This window comes from Glandiceps talaboti, chromosome 19, assembly GCF_964340395.1.
Source record: "Glandiceps talaboti chromosome 19, keGlaTala1.1, whole genome shotgun sequence".
NCBI lineage: Eukaryota > Metazoa > Hemichordata > Enteropneusta > Spengelidae > Glandiceps > Glandiceps talaboti.
Window position 1 is genome coordinate 17,370,306 of NC_135567.1, and position 24,887 is coordinate 17,395,192.

General features: G+C 36.8%; 3 protein-coding genes and 1 long non-coding RNA gene across 4 annotated transcripts in view; all 4 read left to right on the top strand.

The window, feature by feature from the left end:
* Nucleotides 1-3,979, top strand: part of LOC144449882 (uncharacterized) — a 4,369-nt gene extending 390 nt beyond the window's left edge. Inside the window, exons 2-4 of the long non-coding RNA XR_013482185.1 lie at nucleotides 1,632-1,707; nucleotides 2,705-3,094; nucleotides 3,837-3,979. This is a non-coding gene — a long non-coding RNA (uncharacterized LOC144449882). The remainder of the gene's footprint in view (nucleotides 1-1,631; nucleotides 1,708-2,704; nucleotides 3,095-3,836) is intronic.
* An 18-nt stretch (nucleotides 3,980-3,997) lies between these two features.
* On the top strand, nucleotides 3,998-6,086 carry LOC144450078 (uncharacterized). The gene is made up of 3 exons (XM_078140646.1): nucleotides 3,998-4,253; nucleotides 4,705-4,816; nucleotides 5,909-6,086. The coding sequence occupies exons 1-2, from the start codon at nucleotides 3,998-4,000 to the stop codon at nucleotides 4,803-4,805; spliced, it is 357 nt and encodes a 118-aa protein (XP_077996772.1). The 3' UTR covers nucleotides 4,806-4,816; nucleotides 5,909-6,086.
* Nucleotides 6,087-9,118: 3,032 nt separating this feature from the next.
* LOC144450329 (uncharacterized) lies at nucleotides 9,119-14,694 on the top strand. The gene is made up of 6 exons (XM_078140928.1): nucleotides 9,119-9,220; nucleotides 10,803-10,878; nucleotides 11,724-12,113; nucleotides 12,561-12,977; nucleotides 13,855-13,987; nucleotides 14,541-14,694. Exons 2-5 carry the CDS (start codon nucleotides 10,818-10,820, stop codon nucleotides 13,974-13,976), a joined length of 990 nt encoding a protein of 329 aa, XP_077997054.1. The 5' UTR covers nucleotides 9,119-9,220; nucleotides 10,803-10,817; the 3' UTR covers nucleotides 13,977-13,987; nucleotides 14,541-14,694.
* Nucleotides 14,695-16,193: 1,499 nt separating this feature from the next.
* On the top strand, nucleotides 16,194-23,039 carry LOC144450343 (uncharacterized). The gene is made up of 6 exons (XM_078140941.1): nucleotides 16,194-16,229; nucleotides 18,395-18,474; nucleotides 18,873-19,259; nucleotides 19,769-20,191; nucleotides 22,430-22,569; nucleotides 22,901-23,039. Exons 2-6 carry the CDS (start codon nucleotides 18,414-18,416, stop codon nucleotides 22,907-22,909), a joined length of 1,020 nt encoding a protein of 339 aa, XP_077997067.1. The 5' UTR covers nucleotides 16,194-16,229; nucleotides 18,395-18,413; the 3' UTR covers nucleotides 22,910-23,039.
* Nucleotides 23,040-24,887: the final 1,848 nt, after the last annotated feature.

Here is a 24,887-nt window from a genome sequence, read left to right on the forward strand (position 1 = left end):
TATCGAAATTAATGCATGGCTAGAAAAACACACAATACATACATGCGTATCATGGACACAATTAAAAGAAGGCAGGGTCATGTTTACAAACGTACGGTGCATACAAGTAAGCATAATAACTAGAGAGGTCACGTTAACCTATAAAATGGGCGTTTATTGATAATTGATAACCGCGAATAACTGTTGACCTACCACGTACTATTAATTATAATAGAGTGATTATGGGCATGCCACGGTGTTCAAGGTCATCTAGTCTAGCTGCTAGTCTAAGACATCGGGCTTTCATCTGATAGATATGAGGGCGGAACACTATTCAGTCTATCTCACCAACAACCTCCGGTTGCCTTCACAGTGAGTAGAACAGCCTAAGGGGTCTAGCTGCAACACTAAAGGTCATTGAGCTACAGGGGCCGTCCACAGTCACTTGTAGGCTAATATTCTATTCGAGGATGGTCATGCGAAATACGAAAATACTATAATTATGACGTTATTACCGTTGCAGATACAACACAAATTATGCAATTAAACCGACACCGAGGCTGGACCAATTCAGTAATAAATCAATCTCAACGACCTATCCAAAAATTAACAAATATAACCAAAACATAAAGCACGGTACTAGCCTGTACTAACTGACACGTTCGCTACTTTTTTCTAAGTGTACATTTAATATAAAATATCCATGGTGTCAATAATATTTAGTTTAATTGATAAAATAGACTGGATTAATTCTGAAATATATACCGTTAAATTATGATCCTGACGAGTGATTTACTCACGAAACAGGCTTGTAGAGACGAAAAACCCGACTTGATTTTCTTCTACCCTCAACATATATATATATATATATATATATATATATATATATATATATATATATATATATATATATATATATATATATATATATATATATATATATATATATATATATATATATATATAGTTTTGGTAGTACTGGAACTCTTTCTTGGGTGTGTACTACCAAAACTATTACGCTCTGCCACTGCGGTATAGAGCACTGTCTTATAGCAGATTGATACTCACCGAGTTATATATATATATATATATATATAGGTCGACTTTTTTATGGTAGCGCTGCGTAGTATGAGCATGGTCATCATAATTAATTCACACTAAGAATCCTAACGTCATTAACAATTTTTTTGTCTGCTAATGACATAATGTCACGTGAAGCCCTTTTCGGATCTTGACTATGGAGGGGCAATTTAAATGTAGATGTATTCCTTTGGAAACGGGATAGGAAACTCATTTTGGACAAATAGTGTTACAGCCAATAAGGACGTCACGTGATGGCATGCACATAGCACGTAATAATTCATTAGTATTAGTCATAATACCCAACATAGGCATTGTCACAAAAAATATTGACTGGTACAACGTCATTAGCAAAACAGTTAATACCATGTGACTAGGTATTGACAAATCACAAAACGGGATATTAATGAGGTGTGTTACAATATTTATTATCCTATGATAGCCAGTATGTCATTTTAAATTTGATATTATTCATTGACTTATACGTATTATAGACTGTCATTTGAAGTGATATATAACAGCAATCATAAATTTATTTACATTAGTGTTATTTTTCTGTCCTTACATTTCAGTGTATATAGATAATTATGATGGTGGCAGTCTTCCTCTTTGCTGTCTTCATTGGATGTTTCCATGGCAACGTTGCAGGTAATATAACAAATCATATATAGCTTCTCAGTACATAAGATTTACCTTTCAGCCTTTTATTAAATGTGAAATTAACCTTCATCTCTATAATGGTTTCCCTGAAGGCTCTGAAAGCATTTTATACTTCAGGTCTGTGTCAGGGTTGTAACAGAGCTAAAGCCCCAGGCCTGTGAACAGAGGCATAACAACACTGCTGCTATATACACGGCTGAAAGAATACTAGCAAGAAATATAGCTGACCAAGACTGTAATTTAGGAGGGTGGTTAGATTCAAATCTGTTATATGAACTACATACTATAAATCAAACCATAGATCTGTGATCACACCCATAACAGGGTTAACAATAACTTATCGAATCTCTATCAGGGCCATATAGGGGCGTATTCGATTATGCCACCTAGGGAGCCTCGAGGCACCTCAAGGTGCCCATGTTATGTTCAAAATACTACCAGATGTCAAACACAGGGAGCTCCAGCACGCATCTACCCGCTGCAATTAGCCTACATGTAGGTATGTAGGACTAGCACTATTGCACTATATTTCCACTATCCTAACTGACATTTTGATTTTGATACTATTTACAGTCATTTGATCTTCTGGTGTTATAAGCAACGCCCACCACACACGTGACAAAACTCTCATGATGATCGCCACCTAATTATGGATTCATCATGTGACCTGATAGCACAAATTTGAATATCTCTAATCATGTTTTCCACCAATCACATTCTATGGCGGAATGCCATTCGAGACCAGTGTAACTGAAGAATGTTAGTAGACGAGTTGAACGAACATTCAAAAAATCAAACTGACTGTTTGGATAGTGGTCCAGGATTAGATGCTGTATATATAGTGTTAGTCCTATACGGCTACAGGTAGGTTACGATGAGTTGGGGAAGCTTGATTTTAACTGAGAAAGGGTTGAAGTTGTCTCGGTCAAATTTAAACAGATTATTTTTCAAGGCACGTGTCTTATTTGTTCTCTTTTTATTCTAGAAATAAGTGTAGTTGAAGGCAGCGTCGCTATCAAAAATATGGATAGTTTACGGATCGACGCAGAGTACGGCGGGCGAGTAACCTTTTCGGTAAAGTTCATGAACAGTGTATCGGTATCTGAATTTTTGACTTCATATGAATTGAGTATCTATCTCTCAAATGACCCAACACTATCGCTGAGGTCCGACAGATACACGATCAGTGACACAGATTTTCCAATTCACGTAGCCTCTAGGAATGATGACGGTACAGTGGTTACAGACCTGACAACTACAGTAGTTGCAGATTACCAGAACTGTTACTTTTATTCCTATTTCTGTGTTGTACGTAGTAGATATCGTACAAACGGTTGGCAATGTACCTACATAAGAGATAATATAGAATGCCCAGGTTAGTTTAGTGTTTACTTTCCATAAAATGCTTTTCGTTATGTCTGTCTGTCTGTCTGTCTGTCTGTCTGTCTGTCTGTCTGTCTGTCTGTCTGTCTGTCTGTCTGTCTGTCTGTCTGTCTGTCTGTCTGTCTGTATGTATGTATGTATGTATGTATGTCTGTCTGTCTGTCTGTCTGTCTGTAAGTCTGTCTGTCTGTCTGTCTGTCTGTGTCTGTCTGTCTGTCTGTCTGTCTGTTTGTCTGTCTATCTATCTATCTGTCTGTAAGTCTGTCTGTGTCTGTCTGTCCGTCTGTCTGTCTGTCTGTCTGTCTCTGTCTGTATGTCTGTCTGTCTGTCTGTGTCTGTCCGTCTGTCTGGCTGTCTGAAAACTAATATTCAGGTCAAATTTAATAGTGTAAGACGTGTGAACACTGATATTATAAATGTGAATACATTAAATTTGTATTAACATGCAATATATAACATAGTTTCCATTGTTAATAGTTTCAACTTCATATACGACATAGTGTTTACAGAGTACAAAACACGTTTAATTCTAAACCCCCCTCTCTCTCTCTCTCTCTCTCTCTCTCTCTCTCTCTCTCTCTCTCTCTCTCTCTCTCTCTCTCCCCCCCCCTCTCTCTCTCTCTCTCTCTCTCTCTCTCTCTCTCTCTCTCTCTCTCTCTCTCTCTCTCTCTCTCTCTCTCTCTCTCTCTCTCTCTCTCTCTCTCTCTCTCTCTATTTCTCTTTGACATACACAGAGATAAAAGCATTTCGGCTAAACATAACCAACCCAAGACCTTCGTCAATCAATTATCTGACAACAGCATACACGGACATCACATTTCAAATCGACGGATACAAATCACAAAGTCGAGCTTCTGTGACTGGTGTTAAATTGTACTTCACTAATGGTAATGATATGAATGACGTCAATACTACCTACGAAAGTGATGAAATCTCTGTGGTTGGCATGACAACGACTGATAGCTATACACCAACTTACTTTACACTTACACCTCTTGAGGCGTCTCCTAAAGTTGATGTTCCAAACTGTGCACATTACACCCATCTATGTGCTGTTCTTGTACCTGAAGCCGGTGCGAGAGTTAATAATGATGTATGTATTTCACTTGGAAGCAATGGTGACCAAGGTGGGACTATAATCTGTCCAGATGGTAAGATTACCACGTTATTTTTTTATTTTACTTATCATGTAATTTCCAATATATCCAGTGAGAAATTCGCCTCAAGGAATACATTCATTTAGTATGGAAGTATATAGCAGCAGAGTGTTCTGGCCAAGAACAGGCTTTGCTGAGCTGCTTCAGCAGCCTAAGTCATCATACTAATTGTGTGTGTGTTGGGGGTGGGGGGGGGGGGGGGTGAGGGGTGTTTGTTTGTTTGTGTTTGTGTTTGTGTGTGTGTGTGTGTGTGTGTATGTGTGTGTGTTTGTGTATGTAATGCTACACAGTCAATATGTACTAATGTAGCTACACTATTTTCATAAACAATACAAGTAGGACTTACTGCCAGCTTTAATATCAAGTTATGGTTGTAAGGATTAATGTACCAAATATATATACATGTATATGACCTGTGACAGGTGTTGTGTTTTGTATTTTTCAGTTAAAGATGCTGATGGTGTAAGTAGTGGTTTTCATATCCATGACACTATGTTGGCATTGGTCGGTGTTTCTATCCTTGTAATGCTGACTTTGTTCAACTAATTTATGCAAAGGTAACTATACATTTAACCTCACCGAGAGGGTACCTTTACAATAATATAGATAATTCTAACTGTGTGATGTTGCCATGATGATGTAGTACTCTCAATCAGGTATAAGAAACTTTCTATAATTCTCCATTTTTTATCTAACTATCGAGATATTAGGCTAACCAACCAACCAACCAACAACCAACCCAAACATCGATCCAACTACACTTCAATCCGTCCATCCATCCGTCCATCCCTTTATCTATCTATCTACCCAAGATGTCATCCCTCGATCCCTCGATCCCTCTCTCCATCTTTCTACCCATCAACAAACATAATCATCGATACAACTTCACCCCCATCCCTCCACCCATGCCTGTATCCATCCATCCATCCATCCATCCATCCATCCATCCATCCATCCATCATCCATCTCCATATACCAAACCATCCATCAATTCCTCTATCCCCTCATCCATCCATCCATCCATCCATCCATCCATCCATCCATCTATCCAACCAATCAATCAACCAACCAACCAACCAACCAACCAACCAACCAACCAACCATCCACCAATCCATCCATCCATCCATCCCTACATACATTCCTTCCTCTATCCGCCACCCATCCATTCCTCCATCCACACTCCATCTCTCCACTCATCCACCCACCCAACCAACACCCATCCACACACGCCCACCATCCCAACCCCCATCCATCCATTCATCCATCCATTTATATATCAAACCACCAATCAAACCATCAATCAATCCATTCTCAAACATTTTCCAGTTAAGTTAATTTAATAACTGATTATAAATATTCGTTACCTTATAAAGTAAAATAATTGTAGATATTTTATTAGGTGATATGAAATCATTTGATTACTCTCCAGTGGTATTCAATTTAAATATAATATAAATTCACATTCTTGATATGATAATGATAGCTTAGTATATATAATTATGACAGCGTTAGTATTTAATTAATCTTTAAGACTTTACCAGACATATCTTTTTCAAAGATATCCATTTAAATATGTAAATTCACAGAGGTATAACAATTAAAATATGTAAATCCATTTAAATATGTAAATTCACATATTCTTTTTCAGGAAATTGGAGTTCAATCCAGAAAACCGGATATTCATCTTAATATAAGCCGACGTTTAACATCTGTTGACAGGAGTGAAGACATGAATATATACTTTGACTATAGTTTTTAGCACAACTGAACTGATAAGGTTTAGTAGTGCTATAGACATGGTGCGGTGTCTGTCCGTCTGGCTGTGTGTGTGTGTGTGTGTGTGTGTGTGTGTGTGTGTGTGTGTGTGTGTATGTGTGTGTGTGTATGTGGATGACTTAAAGTCAAAAACCACCAGACCAATTGTCTTGGTATTTGGTAGGACTTAAAAACTACTGAGCAGATTGGTCTGAAATTTGGTGGGGACGTTTTTAGGGGTGTTGAGGTTTGTTCATGACATGATGATTCCATCAGTAATATGTAAATTATAGCTAACTTTGTGTCTTTTTAGTCAAATATCTTAAATTCAGAAAACTACTTAGCAGATTTATAGGGATGAAGAAATATTAAGCATATAATGATCTCATCAGTAATATGCAAATTACGTGTAAATATGAATTTTGGTCAAAAACTTATATCTCAAAATGCATTTGGTCAATGAGACTAAAATTTGGTGAGACGTTTCTTCTAGAAGTGATTTTCTACAGATTACTTTCAAAATATTGGCCTAGCAACCATGACTATGCCCATAGCAACAACCAATCGCCAGTATATTTTGCTAAAATAACAACATCGTCTTGGAGGAAACCATGACCACGCCCATAGCAACATTCAAATAATTGTGTATATTACAAATATAGCGACTGGGATTCTCAGACAAGTTTCACCCACCATAGAGAATAGTGGTCTCAGGATAAGTGAACAAACATTCAAAAAGTGTATGCAAATGTGCATAGCAACAAGACCACGCCCATGGCAACAGCCAAATGATCACATTTATTGCAAAGATAACAATAGGGATTAATAGATAAGTGAATAAACATTCACAAAATGTATTTGAATGTGCATAGCAACAAGACCACGCCCACAGCAACATCCATATGATCGTATATATTCCAAAGGTAACAACGGGGATTAATACACAACTGAATAAACATCCCAAGTGTATGCAAATATGCATAGCAACAAGACCACGCTCATAGCAACAGCTATATGATCGTATATATCGCAAAGATAACATCAGATATTCAGAGACAAATGAACAAACATTCAGAAAATGTATGCAAATATGTCTAGCAGCATGACCACACATATTGCAAAGATAACAACAGTATTGGAATGACAAATGAATAATTATTCAGTAAATGAACATCAGTACCTAGTATAGATCAGCAGGTGGATAAACAATTTTAAACACGGTATATGTGCAATACCATTGGCGCTATTTTCATTGGCTGTAGAAAGTATAACTTGAATCAATTGCAAGGATAGTGCTGTTTGATACAACTGACGCAATATATTTAAAATGTCTTTGGTAGTTATCTGATTTCTGATTGGCTGTTTTAGGAGTTTTATTAATAACAAATAAAGTGGCTGTACATATTTTTGTACTTGGTTGTGAATTTGTCATTGTTTCCAGGACCTGTACTACAACAATTACCCCCACATAAAATGTCACTAGGTATATTATAATTTTTTTTATTAGGACTAAGGCACGTCTAAATTCACTTTCTATCCGTTTATTATCATATTACCACATTAAGATAGGTTACTGCCAAACTAGAGTGACTATAGAGTTTCAAATATGGCGTAATTACATTCAATTTTAAAATAGGTGGGGTAGGTAGATTTTTTATTTTATTTTATCATATATTTTTTTTCATGTGTGAGTGTCTATTTCAGGTTTTCCATTGTTTTCCAAATGGTCTCTGTATTGTTTATTTCTTCCCATCAGATGTACAGCCATTACAGATTGGAAGAATAGTTTTAAATTGTCTTTTTAACTTGATGTCAGCTTCCGCATCCACTATTTCTAGCGAGGCTTCACGATTTTCACGATTTTATTATTATTTTTCTCAAATATGTAAAAATAAGTTTAGGGTCGGCGTGGAAAACTAGCTGGGTAGGGTAACTGGAACCAAACAACTTTTGTTCATTTGGCCTTACTATAGTTTGAACGGAGTTTTCGACATCTCACACAACGGTATTAGTAAAATTTCTACAAAACAAAAAACAGACACGCATACAAAGTGATACATTTTATCTTTGCTGCACACTCATCCACATCATTGACAGACGAAACAAACTTGACTGAAACACAAAACTGTTCATAAGTAAGAAGAGTGTCGTTCAGTTTGACTTTACCGAACAACGCAGGTTTTCGCGGGTACTCTGACCCCAGGAGGGATGGACTTCTTGGGAGACAAGTGTTTATATACTTAAAGAACTATCCAGTATAAATAAAGATTATTAGATTATTATTATTGTTGTTGAGTCTGTATTTTATTTGTAAATTACATCATGCCACTTAGTGTAAAGGCTATAGTCTCTCTGGTTTGGTAGTAATTAAATCCATGTGTTTATCAATCACCTCATACTACCTTATTACTTCTGTATTTTATTTGTAAATTACATCGTGTCACTTAGTGTAAAGGCTATAGTCTCTCTGGTTTGGTAGTAATTAAATCCATGTGTTTATCAATCACGTCATACTAACTTTATAATAAGTCAGTGGTGTTGTAGAACGTTCTGACTTTGAACCCTGTTGACCCCAATTACTTCAATGGAGGCTTGTTTCAACCCTGCTTTAATATTGTCATATAGGCAATGGGTGACAAATTCTTTATCTGAGCAGACGGCATACACTAGGCGGACAATACAATATACTATCAATATGCGTCCCTAAGCTCTGATTGTAATGACATCACCCCATGTATGGCCAGTTACGTACATTGGGTTATAAATGGCCGAATTATGTAGAGGGGGAGATGTGAAGGAACTTAAAAAAAACCTTACACGGCATAGCATTGGATATAAAGTGATAGTATAGTCATATTAAGTTGGAAGGTGTGTGTGTGTGTGTGTGTGTGTGTGTGTGTGTGTGTGTGTGTGTGTGTGTGTGTGTGTATGCGCGCGCGTGCGTGCGCGTGTGGGTGGATGTGTGCGTGCGTGCGTGCCTGCGTACCATTTGGGATAGTGTGAGTGTGTGCGTACGTCTGCGTATTTAAATAATTTTGTTTGGCGTTAAAATACATTCACCTCTCCATCCCCTCCCCGACAGAAAATGACCGTCCCTTACCCAGTGCAATTCAATATAACGTTCATCACATCAACAACGTGACCTCGTTGCAATCAGCTCTCAGGGACATACCGTGACATTGTCAAGTAAACGCTGTCTTGTCAGGTAAGCAGTTTGTCATTATTTTCACCAAAGGGTCCCTAACGTTCTATGTTCTGACCTTTGACACGCCAGTCATCATGAACATGGATATGCTATGTAATGTTTACCATATACGAACTAAAAGCATGTAGTAAACATTCTTCATTCGCTTGTAAACTGTAGGCATGTATCTTTCCACAACCGTTAAAAATTATAGAAATATGAGTTTGTCATTTACAGAGGGGAGGGTTGTGTAACGAACTATCGAAATTAATGCATGGCTAGAAAGAGAACTATGCAATACAAGTGAATGTGTCTCATGAATATCATTAAAATAATGCGGGGTCATAGGTCAACGTACACTGCATACAAGTAACTTTAGAGGTCACAATAACCTCAGACAACTAGAACTTCTACTTATGAGAGCAATAATCCATAAAATTGAGTGTATCTGAAATTGCGAATAACTATTCACTTACCACTTACTATTAATTACAATAGAGTGATTATGGGCCCGCCGAGGTGGATACGCAGGGTTCAAACAAGTTCATCGAATTATGGAGGCCTTCTAGTGATTTTGCCGACCACTGTATTTAGTTACTTATCTGTGTCTAACTGTAGACCTACAATACTGTGCTATGTAATCACGATGAGTGACTTATCATGGGAGAAATAAGAAAGTCAACTAATTATAATATAGTCATTATGTTACGATATGTTATGTAGTTAGGTTATATGTTGTTACGTTATGTGATGTTATCTTATGTTATGTTATTTTACATTACATTACGTTATGTTACGTTGTTATGTTATGTTCTGTTATTTTATGTTGTGTTATGTTATTATGTTATGTTATGTTGTGTTGTGTTGTGTTGTGTTGTGTTGCGTTGTGTTGTGTTGTGTTGTGTTCTGTTATGTTGTTCTGTTATGTTATGTTAATGTATATAATATGCTATGCATTGTTAAGTCGCAGGTCGGTTGGAATGTAGTCCCGCTCGTAGACGATGTAAGGGACTCGATTCTAACAATAACATCGTTCAGTTTGAAAAAAACAGAAAAGACAGAATGAAATACTAGAAAGAAAGAAAGAAAGAAAGAAAGAAAGAAAGAAAGAAAGAAAGAAAGAAAGAAAGAAAGAAAGAAAGAAAGAGAAAGAAAGAAAGAAAGAAAGAAAGAAAGAAAGAAAGAAAGAAAGAAAGAAAGAAAGAAAGAAAGAAAGAAAGAAAGAAAGAAAGAAAAAAAAATTCTCACTCAGGCCTAACGAAAAAAAAATGTGTGCATAGTACATAATCATTCACTCGTTGTTGCAATTTGTAATGATATCCACACAGGCATCACATCACGAAAATTGTTGACTGGTACATTTGAATATTAAACAGTGCAAAAAAAGAACCCCCACGTGACTAGGCATTGACAAATCACAAAACGGGAAATTAATTAGATATGTTACAAATTACTTTGACTTCTTATAACCAGTATGTCATTTTAAATTTGATAGTATTCATTTACTTATACTTGTTATAGACTGTCGCATTTTGAATATCATCTAACGACAATATCAAATTTATTTACAATACAGTTATTTCTTTCTGTCCTTACATTTCAGTGTCCATAGATAATTATGATGGTGCCGGTCTTCTTCTTTGCTGTCTTCATTGGATGTTTCCATGGCAACGTTGCAGGTAATATAACAAGTCAAAAATTGCTTTTCAAAACCTACATGAAATTTGCATATTTATTTCAAAGTGTAGGGCTCTACTTATACTATGGTGACAACAGTTCCAGCTGCTGCAGTGTGACGTATGCGTATTGTTGGCTAAGGTCTGTAACAGGAATGATAGCACTAGGGCTGTAACAGTTATGATCATAAGCAAGTGTCTGGACTGCTGGATCAGCTCAATGTCACCTCTCACCACTGAGTTAGAGGAGCTCCAAGTCGCCTCTCACCACTGAGTTGGAGGAGATCCAAGTCACCTCTCACCACTGAGTTGGAGGAGCTCTAAGTCACCTCTCACCACTGAGTTAGAGGAGCTCCAAGTCGCCTCTCACCACTGAGTTGGAGGAGATCCAAGTCACCTCTCACCACTGAGTTAGAGGAGCTCCAAGTCACCTCTCACCACTGAGTTGGAGGAGATCCAAGTCACCTCTCACCACTGAGTTGAAGGAGCGCTAAGTCACCTCTCACCACTTAGTTGGAGGAGCCCTAAGTCACCTCTCACCACTGAGCTAGGGGAGCTCCAAGTCACCTCTCACCACTGAGTTGGAGGAGCTCTAAGTCACCTCTCACCACTGAGCTAGAGGAGCTCAAAGTCACCTCTCACCACTGAGTTAGGGGAGCTCCAAGTCACCTCTCACCACTGAGTTGGAGGAGATCCAAGTCACCTCTCACCACTGAGCTAGAGGAGCTTGACCTTAACTGAGAAAGCGTTGAAAGTGTTTTTGAATAAATTTAAACAGATTATTTCTAACGACAGGTGACATCTTAATAAATGCAGTCAAGATTATTTTTATACTATTTCTATTCTAGAAATAACCATAGCCGACGGTAGCCTTGCCATTGAAGATTTGGGTCGTGTACGGATCAATGCAAACTACGGCACACGAGTAACCTTTTCGCTAAAATTTATGAACAGTCTATCATCAACTGATACTGTGAGTTCGTATAACTTGGATGTCTATCTCTCCAATGATCCAACACTGTCGTTGAAGTCCGACAAATACACGATCAGTGACGCAGCTTTTCCAATTCAAGTGGAGCCTAAGAATGATTATGGTACATTGGTCACAGGCCTGACAACTACAATAATTTCCAGTTACAGGAACTGTTACTTTTATTCCTATTTCTGTGCTGTATATGATAGATATCGTACAAATGGTTGGCAATGTACCTACATAAGAGATAATATAGTTTGTCCAGGTTAGTTTAGCGTTTACTTTCCATAAAATGTTGTTTGTCATTTAATATGTCTGTCTGTCTGTCTGTCTGTCTGTCTGTCTGTTAGAAACCAATGATTCAAGTTCAATATTGTTAGGCGTACCAATACTTTGAATATAGTCAATATAACATAGCTTTCTTTTAATTAATAATTTCAACTTCATAACGACAGTATTTGCCGAGTCGAAAGCACATTTTTGATTCTAACCACCCTCTCTCTGTATCTGTCTCCCTCTCCCTGTCTGTCTGTCTGTCTGTCTGTCTGTCTGTCTGTCTATCTGTCTGTCTGTCTGTCTGTCTGTCTGTCTCTCTCTCTCCCTCTCTCTCTCGCTCTCTCTCTCTCTCTCCCTCTCTCTCTCTCTCTCTCTCTCTCTCTCTCTCTCTCTCTCTCTCTCTCTCTCTCTCTCTCTCTCTCTCTCAAATACACAGAGACAGAAGCAGTTGCTCTAAAGATAACAAACCCAAGTCCCTCGTCAATCAATTACCTGACAACAGCATACACAGACATCACATTTCAAATCGACGGCTACAGATTATACGATCAAGCTTCTGTGACTGGTGTTAAATTGTACTTCACTAATGGTAATGATATGAATGACGTCAACACTACCTACGAAAGTGATGAAATCTCTGTGGTTGGCATGACAACTACTGATTATAGAACACCAACTTACTTTACACTTACACCTCTTGTGGCGTCTCCTAAAGTTGATGTCCCAAACTGTGCACATTACACCCATCTCTGTGCTGTTCTTGTACCTGAAGCCGGTGTAAGTGTTAATAATGATGTGTGTATTCCCCTTGGAACCAACGATGACCAAGGTGGGACTATAATATGTCCAGATGGTAAGATTGTCATTTTATTTGTTTGTTTATCATATCGAAAATTCACGTGACCTGTGTACAAACCTAGCATGGCAAGATACTGGTTTGTTTACCTGTTGTGTCACTTGACTTAGTTACTTATGTCACGTGTTTTTACTTATCTTATTCAACTTGTTTATTTACTTATCGAATCATAAGACTCGTCTATTTACCATGTCACGTGACTAGTTTGTATACTTACATCTTGTGACGTGTATTGTCTTACCATGTCACGTGACTTTAATATTTACTTATCATCTCACGCGACTTATTTACTTACCATGTCATGTGTCTCGTTTATTTGCACATCAAGTCATAAGACTTCTTTATTTATCATGTCACGTGACTCGTTTATAAACTAGTACTTACGTCATGGGACGTGCATTGCCTTGCTATATCACTTGACTTATTTACTTATCTTGTGATGCGACTTATTCACTTACCATGTCACGTGACTCATGTACTTCTTATCTTATGTGACTCGTTTATTTACTTTCAATGTTGCGTCACTTGCTTATTTACTTATGTCATGTGACTTGATTAGTTACTTATTATGTCATGTGACTTGATTAGTTATTTATGTCATGTGACTTGATTTATTAGTTACTTGTTATGTCATGTGACATTTTATTGCGTTATGTCGTGTTTATACACCATGTTACGTGACTTGTTCATTTACTTATCAGCTGTTTCATAGATGAGGGCAGTATTCACTTATGACAGTTTTTAATCTCGCAAACCAGAACTGATTTACTTCTGAGACACTGCAAAATATCAAGTGTCTTGGAAGGTGTCGTAAAAGAGGCTGTTTTACGACGATGTCAGTTTTGTGATCAGAGTCATTCTGTTTTTATTAAAGATGGTGATGGTGAAAGTTATAATGAAAGTTGTAATTGTACATGCAGTGGATTTAGTATCAATGGCAACATATTCATATTGATTGGTGCATCTATCCTTGCAATGGTGACGGCTTTCAAATGATTTATGTTAAGGTAACTATGCAGTTCAAAGTATTAAGAGGGTAATTTTACAATAATATAAACAAACTATTAAACGGTTACCATGACAATGTAGGACGCTCGATCAAATTTGAGACTTTGTAAAAGTAGTAAAAAATATCATTTTTAAGTACCCCAAATCTGCTAAAATAGAAATTGAGTCGTATCAACTTGGCATGAATAAATTTGGCTACAAGTTCACAAGGACAAGCACATGAAATATCTTTGTTAGGCCAACCAATCAGTTTGCGATTATACTATTACTAGTGTTGCGCCGGACCGGAGTTTAGATAAAACGTATGGAAAAAAGGCGCGAGCGACTGTCGACAGTCTAGTTTAATATCTTAAATTTAGAAAACTATGTAGCAGATTTATAGGGATAAAGAAATATTAAGCATATAATGATGTCATCAGTAATATGCAAATCAGGTGTAAACATATGACTTTTCTACATCTCACACAACGGTATAGTAAAATTTTTACAAAACAAAAAACAGACACGCATACAAAGTCATACATTTTATCTTTGCTGTACACTCATCAACAGCATTGCCGGATGAAACAGGCTTGACTGGAACACAACACTGTTCATGAGTAAGAAGAGTGTCGTTCAGTTTGACTATCGAACAATGCAGGTTTTCCCAGGTACTCTGACCCCATGAGGGATGACCCTCACTGGACTTCTTGGGAGACAAGTGTTTATGTACTTAAAGAACTATCCAGTATAAATAAAGATTATTATTAGTATTAGATTATTATTATTGTTGAGTCTGTATTTTATTTGTAAATTACATCGTGTCACTTAGTTTGAAGGCAATAGTCTCTCTGGTTTGGTAGTAATTAAATCCATGTGTTTATCAATCACTTCATACTACCTTATTACTTCTGTATTTATTTGTAAATTACATCGTGCCACTTAGTTTGAAGGCAATAGTCTCTCTGGTTTGGTAGTAATTAAATCCATGTGTTTATCAATCACTTCATACTACCTTATTACTTCTGTATTTATTTGTAAATTACATCGTGTCACTTAGTGTAAAGGCTATAGTCTCTCTGGTTTGGTAGTAATTAAATCCATGTGTTTATCAATCACTTCATACTACCTTATTACTTCTGTATTTATTTGTAAATTACATCGTGCCACTTAGTTTGAAGGCAATAGTCTCTCTGGTTTGGTAGTAATTAAATCCATGTGTTTATCATTCACTTCATACTACCTTATTACTTCTGTATTTATTTGTAAATTACATCGTGCCACTTAGTTTAAAGGCAATAGTCTCTCTGGTTTGGTAGTAATTAAATCCATGTGTTTATCATTCACTTCATACTACCTTATTACTTCTGTATTTATTTGTAAATTACATCGTGCCACTTAGTTTGAAGGCAATAGTCTCTCTGGTTTGGTAGTAATTAAATCCATGTGTTTATCATTCACTTCATACTACCTTATTACTTCTGTATTTATTTGTAAATTACATCGTGCCACTTAGTTTGAAGGCAATAGTCTCTCTGGTTTGGTAGTAATTAAATCCATGTGTTTATCATTCACCTCATACTATCTTATTACTTCTGTATTATATTTGTAAATTACATCGTGTCACTTAGTGTAAAGGCTATAGTCTCTCTGGTTTGGTAGTAATTAAATCCATGTGTTTATCAATCACGTCATACTACCTTTATAATAAGTCAGTGGTGTTGAAGAACGTTCTGCCTTTGAACCCTGTTGACCCCAATTACACCAATGAAGGTTTGTTTCAACCCTGCTTTAATATTGTCATATAGGCAAAGGATGACAAATTCTTTATCAGAGCAGACGACATACACTAGGTGAACAATATGATATAGGTTAGGAAAGGCCGAATTATGTAGAGGGGAGGTGTGAACGAACTTTAATCTTGCATGACATAACACTGGATAAATAAACAGATAGTCGTATTATGTCGGAATATGTGTGTGTGTGTATGTGTGCGTGCGCGCACGCGCGTGTATGTGTGTGCGTGGGTGCGTGCGTGCGTGCGTGCCTTTGGGGATGGTGAGAATGTGTGCTTGCGTGTGTGTATACTAAATAACCTTGTATGGCATCACAAAACATTCAACTCTCCATCCCCTCCCTAACATAAAATGACCGTCCCTTACCCAGTGCAATTCAATACGACGTTCACATCAACGACGTGACCTCATTGCAATCAGCTCTCAGGGACATAGTCACACTGTCAAGTAAACGCTGTCTTGTCAGGTAAGTAATTTGTCATTATTTTCACAAACGTGTAGTTTATCCTTAAAAGTAAATGTTTTCTGATCCTTTGCACGCACATCATCATTAGCATGGATATGGTATCTTATATTCACTATAATACTAACTAAAAGCAAGTAGTAAACATTCTCCATTCGCTTGTAAACTGTCGGCATGTATCTGTTCACAGCCTTTAAAAATTGTAGAAATATGAGTTTGTAATTAACAGAGGGGAGGGTTGTGTAACGAGCTATTGAAATTAATACAAGAAAGAGAACTATGCAATGCAAGTCACGTGTCTCGTGAATATCATCATAAGAACAGGGTTATATATGTCAACGTACACTGCATACGTTAGAAGCAAGCATAATTGAACTGCAGAAGTCACGATAACCTCAGATAAATGGAACTTCTTGTTGTCTGAGCAATAACCCATAAAATTGAGAGGTTATCGAAAATTGCAAATAACTGTTGACGTATCACTTACTATCAATTATAATAGAGTGATGGTGGGCATACCAAGGTGGAAACACCAGCTAGGTTAAACCACAAGGGCGTGTAATATTTCATAGATTGTTGTTTTCTTATTGCTTAGAATGTCGTTTTCTTAGGAAAATATCGTACGAACCTTGCTGCTACAAATGTATCAATCTCTATACTTCCCCTTACATATATATTAATCAAAAGGTTGTTATATTTAGTCTGTAGACCTGGAAAACAACAGTCTATGAAATATTACACGCCCCTGTATGTTAAAAACAAGGTCATCAATCTACGGAGGCCGTCGAGTGATTTTATCAACCACTAGTAGACCTACAATACTGTGCTATGTAATCACGATGAGTGAATTCAAGAAATTATTCTATAGTAATTATGTTACACCATATTATGTCATGGTACACCATATTATGTTATGTTATGCCATACTATGTCATGTCATGTTAAGTTATGTCATATTATGCCATGTCATGTTATGGTATGCTGTGTCATATTATGCCATGTCATGTTATGTTATGCTATGTTACAATAAGTAATGTATATAATATGTTACGCTATTCAACACAGTGAATCACAGGCCTCTTTACGGCACTGTCCTACTTACTCTGACTTGCGAGAATGATACTATTATATTTAGTTGCAGAACGGTTGGAATGTAGTCCTGCTCGTAGGCGATGTAACGGTTTTAACGCTAACAGTGTTAATTTTCAAAAGAAAGAAAAAGATCGAATGAAATAAAGGAATGAACGAAAGAAAAATATACCCGACATAGGCCTAACAAAGCAAATTGTATGGTTCCGATTGCGCTCAATATTAGAATAGGTGGGGTGTAGATTTAAAAAAATGTATTTATATATTTTTTATTCACATGTGAGTGTCTAGTTCAAGTTGTTATGTTTTCCATTGTTTTTCATATGGTCTCTGTGTTATTGTTTCTTCTCATCAGATGTACAGCCATTATAGATTGGAAGAACAGTACTGTTTTATATTGTCTTTTTTAAGTTGACGTCAGTTTCCGTATCTATTTCTTGCGAGACTTCACGATTTTATTATTTATTTCTCGAATTCGGAAAAAAGTGTAGGATCGACAGTGAAAAGCTAGGTTGGGTCGGGTACCCGGAACCAAGCAATTTTAATAGGCCTTACTCGGTATGCAAGTAGGGCTAGGAATGTACAATAACGACCATACACAGTATTTATTTGAAGGCCACATAGTCTGTAAGATACGACATTCATGACACACTATTTGCCAGCACTCATCCCTGGTTTCTTTCTTTATTTCTTTATTTCGCTGATTATAACTAGCCAATGACGTCATACATAATGGGCATGTGCATAGTACGTAATCATTCACTAGTTGTTGCAATTGGTGATGATGCCACCAAAGGCATCACATCACGAACATTCTTGACCGGTACTATATATCATTTGCGTTGAACAGCGCAGAAAAAAATGAAACCCCACGTGACTAGGTATTGACAAATCACAAAACGGGAAGTTACTGAGGTATTTTACAAATATTCACTGACTAAATATAGCCAGTATATAATTTTAAATTTGGTATTATTCATTGACTTATACTTAGTATAGACTGTGTCGTTTGAAATGATACATGACAACATTCATAAATTATTTACATTAGTGTTATTGTTTCTGTCCTTACATTTCAGTGTGTGTATATAGATAATTATGATGATGCTGGTCTTCCTCTTTGCTGTCTTCATTGGATGTTTCCATGCCAACGTCGCAGGTAATATAACAAGTCATATATCGCTTCTCAATACCTACATAGAATTTGCATATTTATTTTAAAGTGTAAGGGCTATACTACACGAGTCACCTTTCCCCACTAAGCTGGAGGAGCTCCAAGTCACCTCTCATGACTGAGCTTGGGGAGTTCCACGTCACCTCTCATCACTGAGCTGGGGGAGCTCCAAGTCACCTCTCCCCACTAAACTGGGGGTGCTCCAAGTCACCTCTTCCCACTTAGCTGGGGGAGCTCCAAGTCACCTCTCACCACTGAGCTGGGGGAGCTTGATTTTAACTGAGAAAGGGTTGAAGTTTTCTTGAATAAAACAGTTTATTTGTAAATCACGTGACATGTTAATAAAGGTAGTCAAAGCTCGTTGTTATAATATTCTATTTCAGAAATAACTATAGCTGAAGGCAGCCTCGCCACTGAGGGCAGTTTTCGGATCACCACAAAATACGAGGGGAGAATAACCTTTTCGTTGACATTAATGAACAGTCTACCAACAACCGAATCTGTTAAATCGCATCGCTTGGATGTCTACCTCTCCAACGACCCCTCACTATCGTTGAAGTCCAGAGAATACACGACCAGTAGTGACACAGCTTTCCCAATTGAAGTGGCGCCTGTGAACGAAGATGGTACGGTGGTTACAGACTTGACAACTGTAGTTGTTGCTGATTACCAGAACTGTGATAAATATTCCTATTTCTGTGTGGTATATGATAGCTATCGTCGTAATGGTTGGCAATGTATCAACGTTAGAGATAATATAGTTTGTCCAGGTTAGTTTAATGTTTACTTTCCTTAAAATGTGTGTCGTTATCCGTTCATCCATCCATCTGTACGCGTCTGTCTATCTATCTGTCTGTCTGTCTGTCTGTTTGTCTGTCTGTCTGTTTACTTTCCTTAAAATGTGTGTCGTTATGTCTGTCTATCCGTTCATCCATCCATCTGTACGCGTCTGTCTATCTATCTGTCTGTCTGTCTGTCTGTCTGTCTGTCTGTCTGTCTGTCTGTTTACTTTCCTTAAAATGTTTGTCGTTATGTCTCTGTCCGTCGTCTATCCATCCGTACGCGTCTGTCTGTCGTTTTGTCTATCTATACACGTCTGTTTGTCTGCAACCAATGATTCAAGCCATATTTAATACATATATTGTAAGACATCTTAATACTTTGAATAAAATCATTTGTATTCTCTCTCTCTCTCTCTCTCTCTCTCTCTCTCTCTCTCTCTCTCTCTCTCTCTCTCTCTCTCTCTCTCTCTCTCTCTCTCTCTCTCTGACATACACAGAGATAGTAGCATATACTCTAACGATAACCAACCCATGTCCGTCGTCAATCAATTATCTGACAACGGCAGACACGGAAATAACATTTCAAATCACCGGCTATAAATCATATGACGAAGCGTCCGTGGCTGATGTTAAATTATACTTCACTAATGGTAATGATGTGAACGGCGTCAGCACTACCTACAAAAGTGATGGAATCTCTGTGGTTGGCATGACAACGACTGATAGCTACACACCAAAATACTTCACACTCACACCTCTTGTGGCGTCTCCTAAAGTTGATGTCCCAAACTGTGCTCATTACACCCATCTATGTGCTGTTCTTGTACCTGTATTCGGTGTGAGCAGTGATAATGATGCATGTATTTCCTTTGGAACAAATGATGACCAAGCCGGTAATATAACATGTCCAGATCCTGTTGGTAAGATTGGCATGGTATTTGTTAATTTGTTTATCATGTCACGTGACTTGTGTGTATATACCTATCATGTCAAGATTCTAGTTTATTTACTTATTACGTCACATGTTTTTACTTATCTTCTCATTTAACTTGTTTATTTACTTATCAAGTGATAAGACTCGTTTATTTACCATATCACATGATTAGCTTACATACTTACATCTTGTGACGTTTATTGTCGTACCATGTCTCATGACTTATTTACTTATCATCTCATTGACTTATTTACTTACCATCTCATTGACTTATTTACTTACCATCTCATTGACTTATTTACTTACCATCTCATTGACTTACTTACCATGTCATTGACTTATTTACTTACCTACCATCTCATTGACTTACTTACTTACCATCTCATTGACTTACATACTTACCATGTCATTGATTTATTTACTTACCATCTCATTGACTTATTTACTTACCATCTCATTGACTTATTTACTTACCATCTCATTGACTTATTTACTTACCATCTCATTGACTGACTTACTTACCATGTCATTGACTTATTTACCTACCATGTCATGTGCTATCTACTTATCCTGTCATTGACTTATTCACTTACCATGTCACGTGACTTACCTACTTATAATAATAATAATAATAATAATAATAATAATAATAATGTTATTTATTTCAAATGCTAAGGCCTCAGCCCATCGCACAAAACATTTTATACAGTACAGAAGAAAAAGAACAATGGAAATGAATAGTATTCTACTAATAATTTACGGAAAAATAACTTAATGAAAAAGTACTTATCATGTCATGTGTTTTATTTGCTTATCATGTCATGTGACTCATTTATTTACTTATCATGTCATGTGACTGGCTTATTTACTTATGTCATGTGACTGGCTTATTTACTTATGTCATGTGACTGGCTTATTTCCTTATGTCGTGTGACTGGCTTATTAACTTATATCATGTGACTGGCTTATTAACTTATGTCGTGTGACTGGCTTATTTCCTTATGTCATGTGACTGGCTTATTAACTTATATCATGTGACTGGCTTATTAACTTATATCATGTGACTGGCTTATTAACTTATGTCATGTGACTGGCTTATTAACTTATGTCATGTGACTGGCTTATTTACTTATGTCATGTGACTGGCTTATTAACTTATGTCCTGTGACTGGCTTATTAACTTATGTCCTGTGACTGGCTTATTTACTTATGTCATGTGACTGGCTTATTTACTTATGTCATGTGACTGGCTTATTAACTTATGTCATGTGACTGGCTTATTTACTTATGTCATGTGACTGGCTTATTTACTTATGTCATGTGACTGGCTTATTAACTTATGTCCTGTGACTGGCTTATTAACTTATGTCCTGTGACTGGCTTATTAACTTATGTCCTGTGACTGGCTTATTAACTTATGTCCTGTGACTGGCTTATTAACTTATATCATGTGACTGGCTTATTAACTTATATCATGTGACTGGCTTATTAACTTATGTCATGTGACTGGCTTATTAACTTATGTCCTGTGACTGGCTTATTAACTTATGTCCTGTGACTGGCTTATTAACTTATGTCATGTGACTGGCTTATTAACTTATGTCCTGTGACTGGCTTATTAACTTATATCATGTGACTGGCTTATTAACTTATGTCATGTGACTGGCTTATTAACTTATGTCATGTGACTGGCTTATTAACTTATGTCATGTGACTTGATTATTTACTCCTGTCGCTTGACTTGTCTGTTTACTTATTATGTCATGTGACATTTTATTGAGTTATGTCATACGACTCGTTTATTTAACATGTCACATGACTTGTTCATTTACTTATAAGCTGTTTCATCGGTGAGGGTAGTATTCACTTATGACAGTTTTTAATCTCACAAACCAGAACTGATTTGCTTATGAGACACTGCAAAATATCAAGTGTCTTGGAAGGTGCCGTGAAGGAATCTGTATTTGAGGATGTCAGTTTTGTGATTAACATCGTTCTGTTGTTACACAGAGAAAAGGACAGTCACTTTTGTTCTCATGATTTTCCAGATTTCTAACATTGTTTTCTGTATATTTCAAATAAAGTATTTGTTTCCTCCACTGCTGTTTTCCTATTTCCTACCTATCAGCACTGTTTTATCAGCGCTTACCAGCTTTGCATTCATTAGTAAATCGCCATAACAAAAGTGATTATTTGTCCTTTTCCATGTGGTTGTTATTAAAAGAAGGTGATGGCGTGACTGAAAGTGACAATGGTGAAGTACAGGATTGTGACAGTGAATGCAGTGGATGTAGTATCCATGGCAACATGTTGATATTGATTGGTGCCTCTATCCTTGCAATGCATATGGTGACTATCTTCAAGGTAATTGAGCAATTCATTGTATCAAGAGGGCAATTTTACAGTAATATAAACAAACTCTTAAGTGGTTACCACGACAATGTAGAACTCTCGAGACTTTGGAAAAGCAGTCAAAACTATCATTTTAAGTACCCAAAAATCTGCTAAAATAGAAATTGAGCCCTATCAATTTGGCATGAATAATTCTGACAAGACCTCAAGGAACATGCACACGAAATATCAATGCTATGCCAAACGGTTTCTGAGAAGAAGATGAAAATATAAAGAGTTGACAGCCACCGGGTGGTGGATGTATGGCCACTTTAAGACATGACATTTCTTCTTCTTTTTTCAGGAAAACTAGAATGCAATCCAGCAACGTGGAGTTTCATCTGGTGATAAATGGCTGAAATTTCAACCTGTTGGCAAACATCTCTTATGAATGTTAATAGTGCAATGCAGTTTTTCATAAAGTTTACAGTAGTATTTCTTAGTAGTAGTAGTAGTAATAATAGTAGTATATGATGTAGTAGTAATAGTAGTAAAAAAGTAGTAGTAGCAGTAGTGATGGTGGTGGTAGTAGTGATGGTAGTAGTAGTAGTGATCATGGTGGTAATAGTAGTAGTAGTAGTAGTAGTAGTGATGGTGGTGGTAGTAGTAGTAGTAGTAGTAATAGTAGTAGTACTAGTGATGGTGGTGGTAATAGTAGTAGTAGTAGTAGTAGTGGTGGTAGTAGTAGTAGTAATAGTAGTAGTAGTAGTGATGATGAAGGTGGTAGTAGTAGTAGTAATAGTAGTAGTAGTAATCTTTCATTGTACTGGATAGTTCTTTGAGTATATACGTATCTCCCAAGAAGTCCAGTGAGGGCCATCCCTCTTGGGAGCATTCACTGTTAATGCAGGAGGAAACCGGAGTACCCGGGAAAGCCTACATTTCTTGATAGTCAAACTGAATGGCACTTTTCTTACTTACAGCATGGTAAATTTAATCAAACTTTGAATGAGTTCGAACCCCGGCCACAGTGGTAAGAGGCAAGTGGTTTAACCACTCAGCCACTGACAACCCTGAATAGGTTTGAACCCTGGCCACAGAGGTAAGAGGCAAGTGGTTTAACCACTCAGCCACTGACAACCCTGAATGGGTTTATACCCTGGCCACAGAGGTAATAGGCAAATGGTTTAACCACTCAGCCACTGACAACCCTGAATGGGTTTGAACACCGACCACAGTGGTAAGAGACAAGTGGTTTAACCACTCAGCCACTGACAACCCTGAATGGGTTTAAACCCCGGCGGCACTATGGTAAGAGGCAATTAGCTTATTCACTTGGCCACCGAAAACACACTTTGATAGTTATCTGATTAAACATGATAGCACAATTTTGAATGGTTGGTTGTATGTTAAACATATTGTCAACATTCAATGTGTATCTGTATGTTAACATGCATTGTAGCTCATCTTATTCTTATTCACTAAATAAAACTCACCTTTTCACCCAGATTTACACTGTGTAATCTAAACTGAATTACTCTTACCAATCATTTGTTGAGATTTGTTTTATGTCTATTTTAGTCGAAACCTCTTTAAATCATTATTGTTAATTCCCATTTTTTAAATAGCGTTTTACCTTTATTGAGATAAATGTTTCTGCACTACTTTGTTTAGTTTTTACCTTTTCAGCCATACTTGTAATAATTTTTTTTTCATGCAGTACATTTTAATTTATTTCAAATGTGAAGCGCGTATGAGCACTGTCATATATATATGGTGCGATATAAATGTTCTATCATTATTAATGATAAAAAATTATGAAATGAAATAGGGAACTTGCAAACCCGCCATGTTGAATGTTGCATCATGGGAAATATAATAAATACTAATCAATTAGTATTGTAAACAATATTGATACATTGTTTATAACCACAAATAATCAATTCATAGTCACCCTGACAATTGTGAGAGGTTTATTTTATCGGTAGTGGCTCCAGATTAGGTATTACGATATCCACAGATAATCCCATAGTCCTTTGCATCTGAGCATGCTCAGTTTGGATTGCAAGTTCCCTATTCTTTAATACAGCTTGTGATCATGAAATAAATTGACATACATGTGTATCTGTGAACAATTGTATTTGTGCTATACTGTGGTGAAATATTGGCATGTGTATGTTGGAGACAAGAGCTGTAAATAAACCTACTTGGCTATTTGACCTTGAAGATGACTTTGAAGGTCAACAACCAAGGTTTTAAAAGAAAATATTATCAAACATGGGTGTAGGCACTTGATAATCACTAGGTAATATACCTTCGAAATTATGTTGCATATTGTGAAATGTAACAAC

Bases quoted from the DNA above. Each gene is read 5' to 3' on its own strand.
- LOC144450078 (XM_078140646.1), top strand. From the start codon at position 3,998: ATGAATGACGTCAATACTACCTACGAAAGTGATGAAATCTCTGTGGTT. The intron at 4,254-4,704 runs GTAAGATTACCA...TGTATTTTTCAG, and splicing joins GACTATAATCTGTCCAGATG to TTAAAGATGCTGATGGTGTA.
- LOC144450329 (XM_078140928.1), top strand. From the start codon at position 10,818: ATGATGGTGCCGGTCTTCTTCTTTGCTGTCTTCATTGGATGTTTCCAT. The intron at 12,114-12,560 runs GTTAGTTTAGCG...TCAAATACACAG, and splicing joins AGATAATATAGTTTGTCCAG to AGACAGAAGCAGTTGCTCTA. The intron at 12,978-13,854 runs GTAAGATTGTCA...TTTTTATTAAAG, and splicing joins GACTATAATATGTCCAGATG to ATGGTGATGGTGAAAGTTAT.
- LOC144450343 (XM_078140941.1), top strand. From the start codon at position 18,414: ATGATGATGCTGGTCTTCCTCTTTGCTGTCTTCATTGGATGTTTCCAT. The intron at 18,475-18,872 runs GTAATATAACAA...ATTCTATTTCAG, and splicing joins TTTCCATGCCAACGTCGCAG to AAATAACTATAGCTGAAGGC. The intron at 20,192-22,429 runs GTAAGATTGGCA...TGTTATTAAAAG, and splicing joins AACATGTCCAGATCCTGTTG to AAGGTGATGGCGTGACTGAA.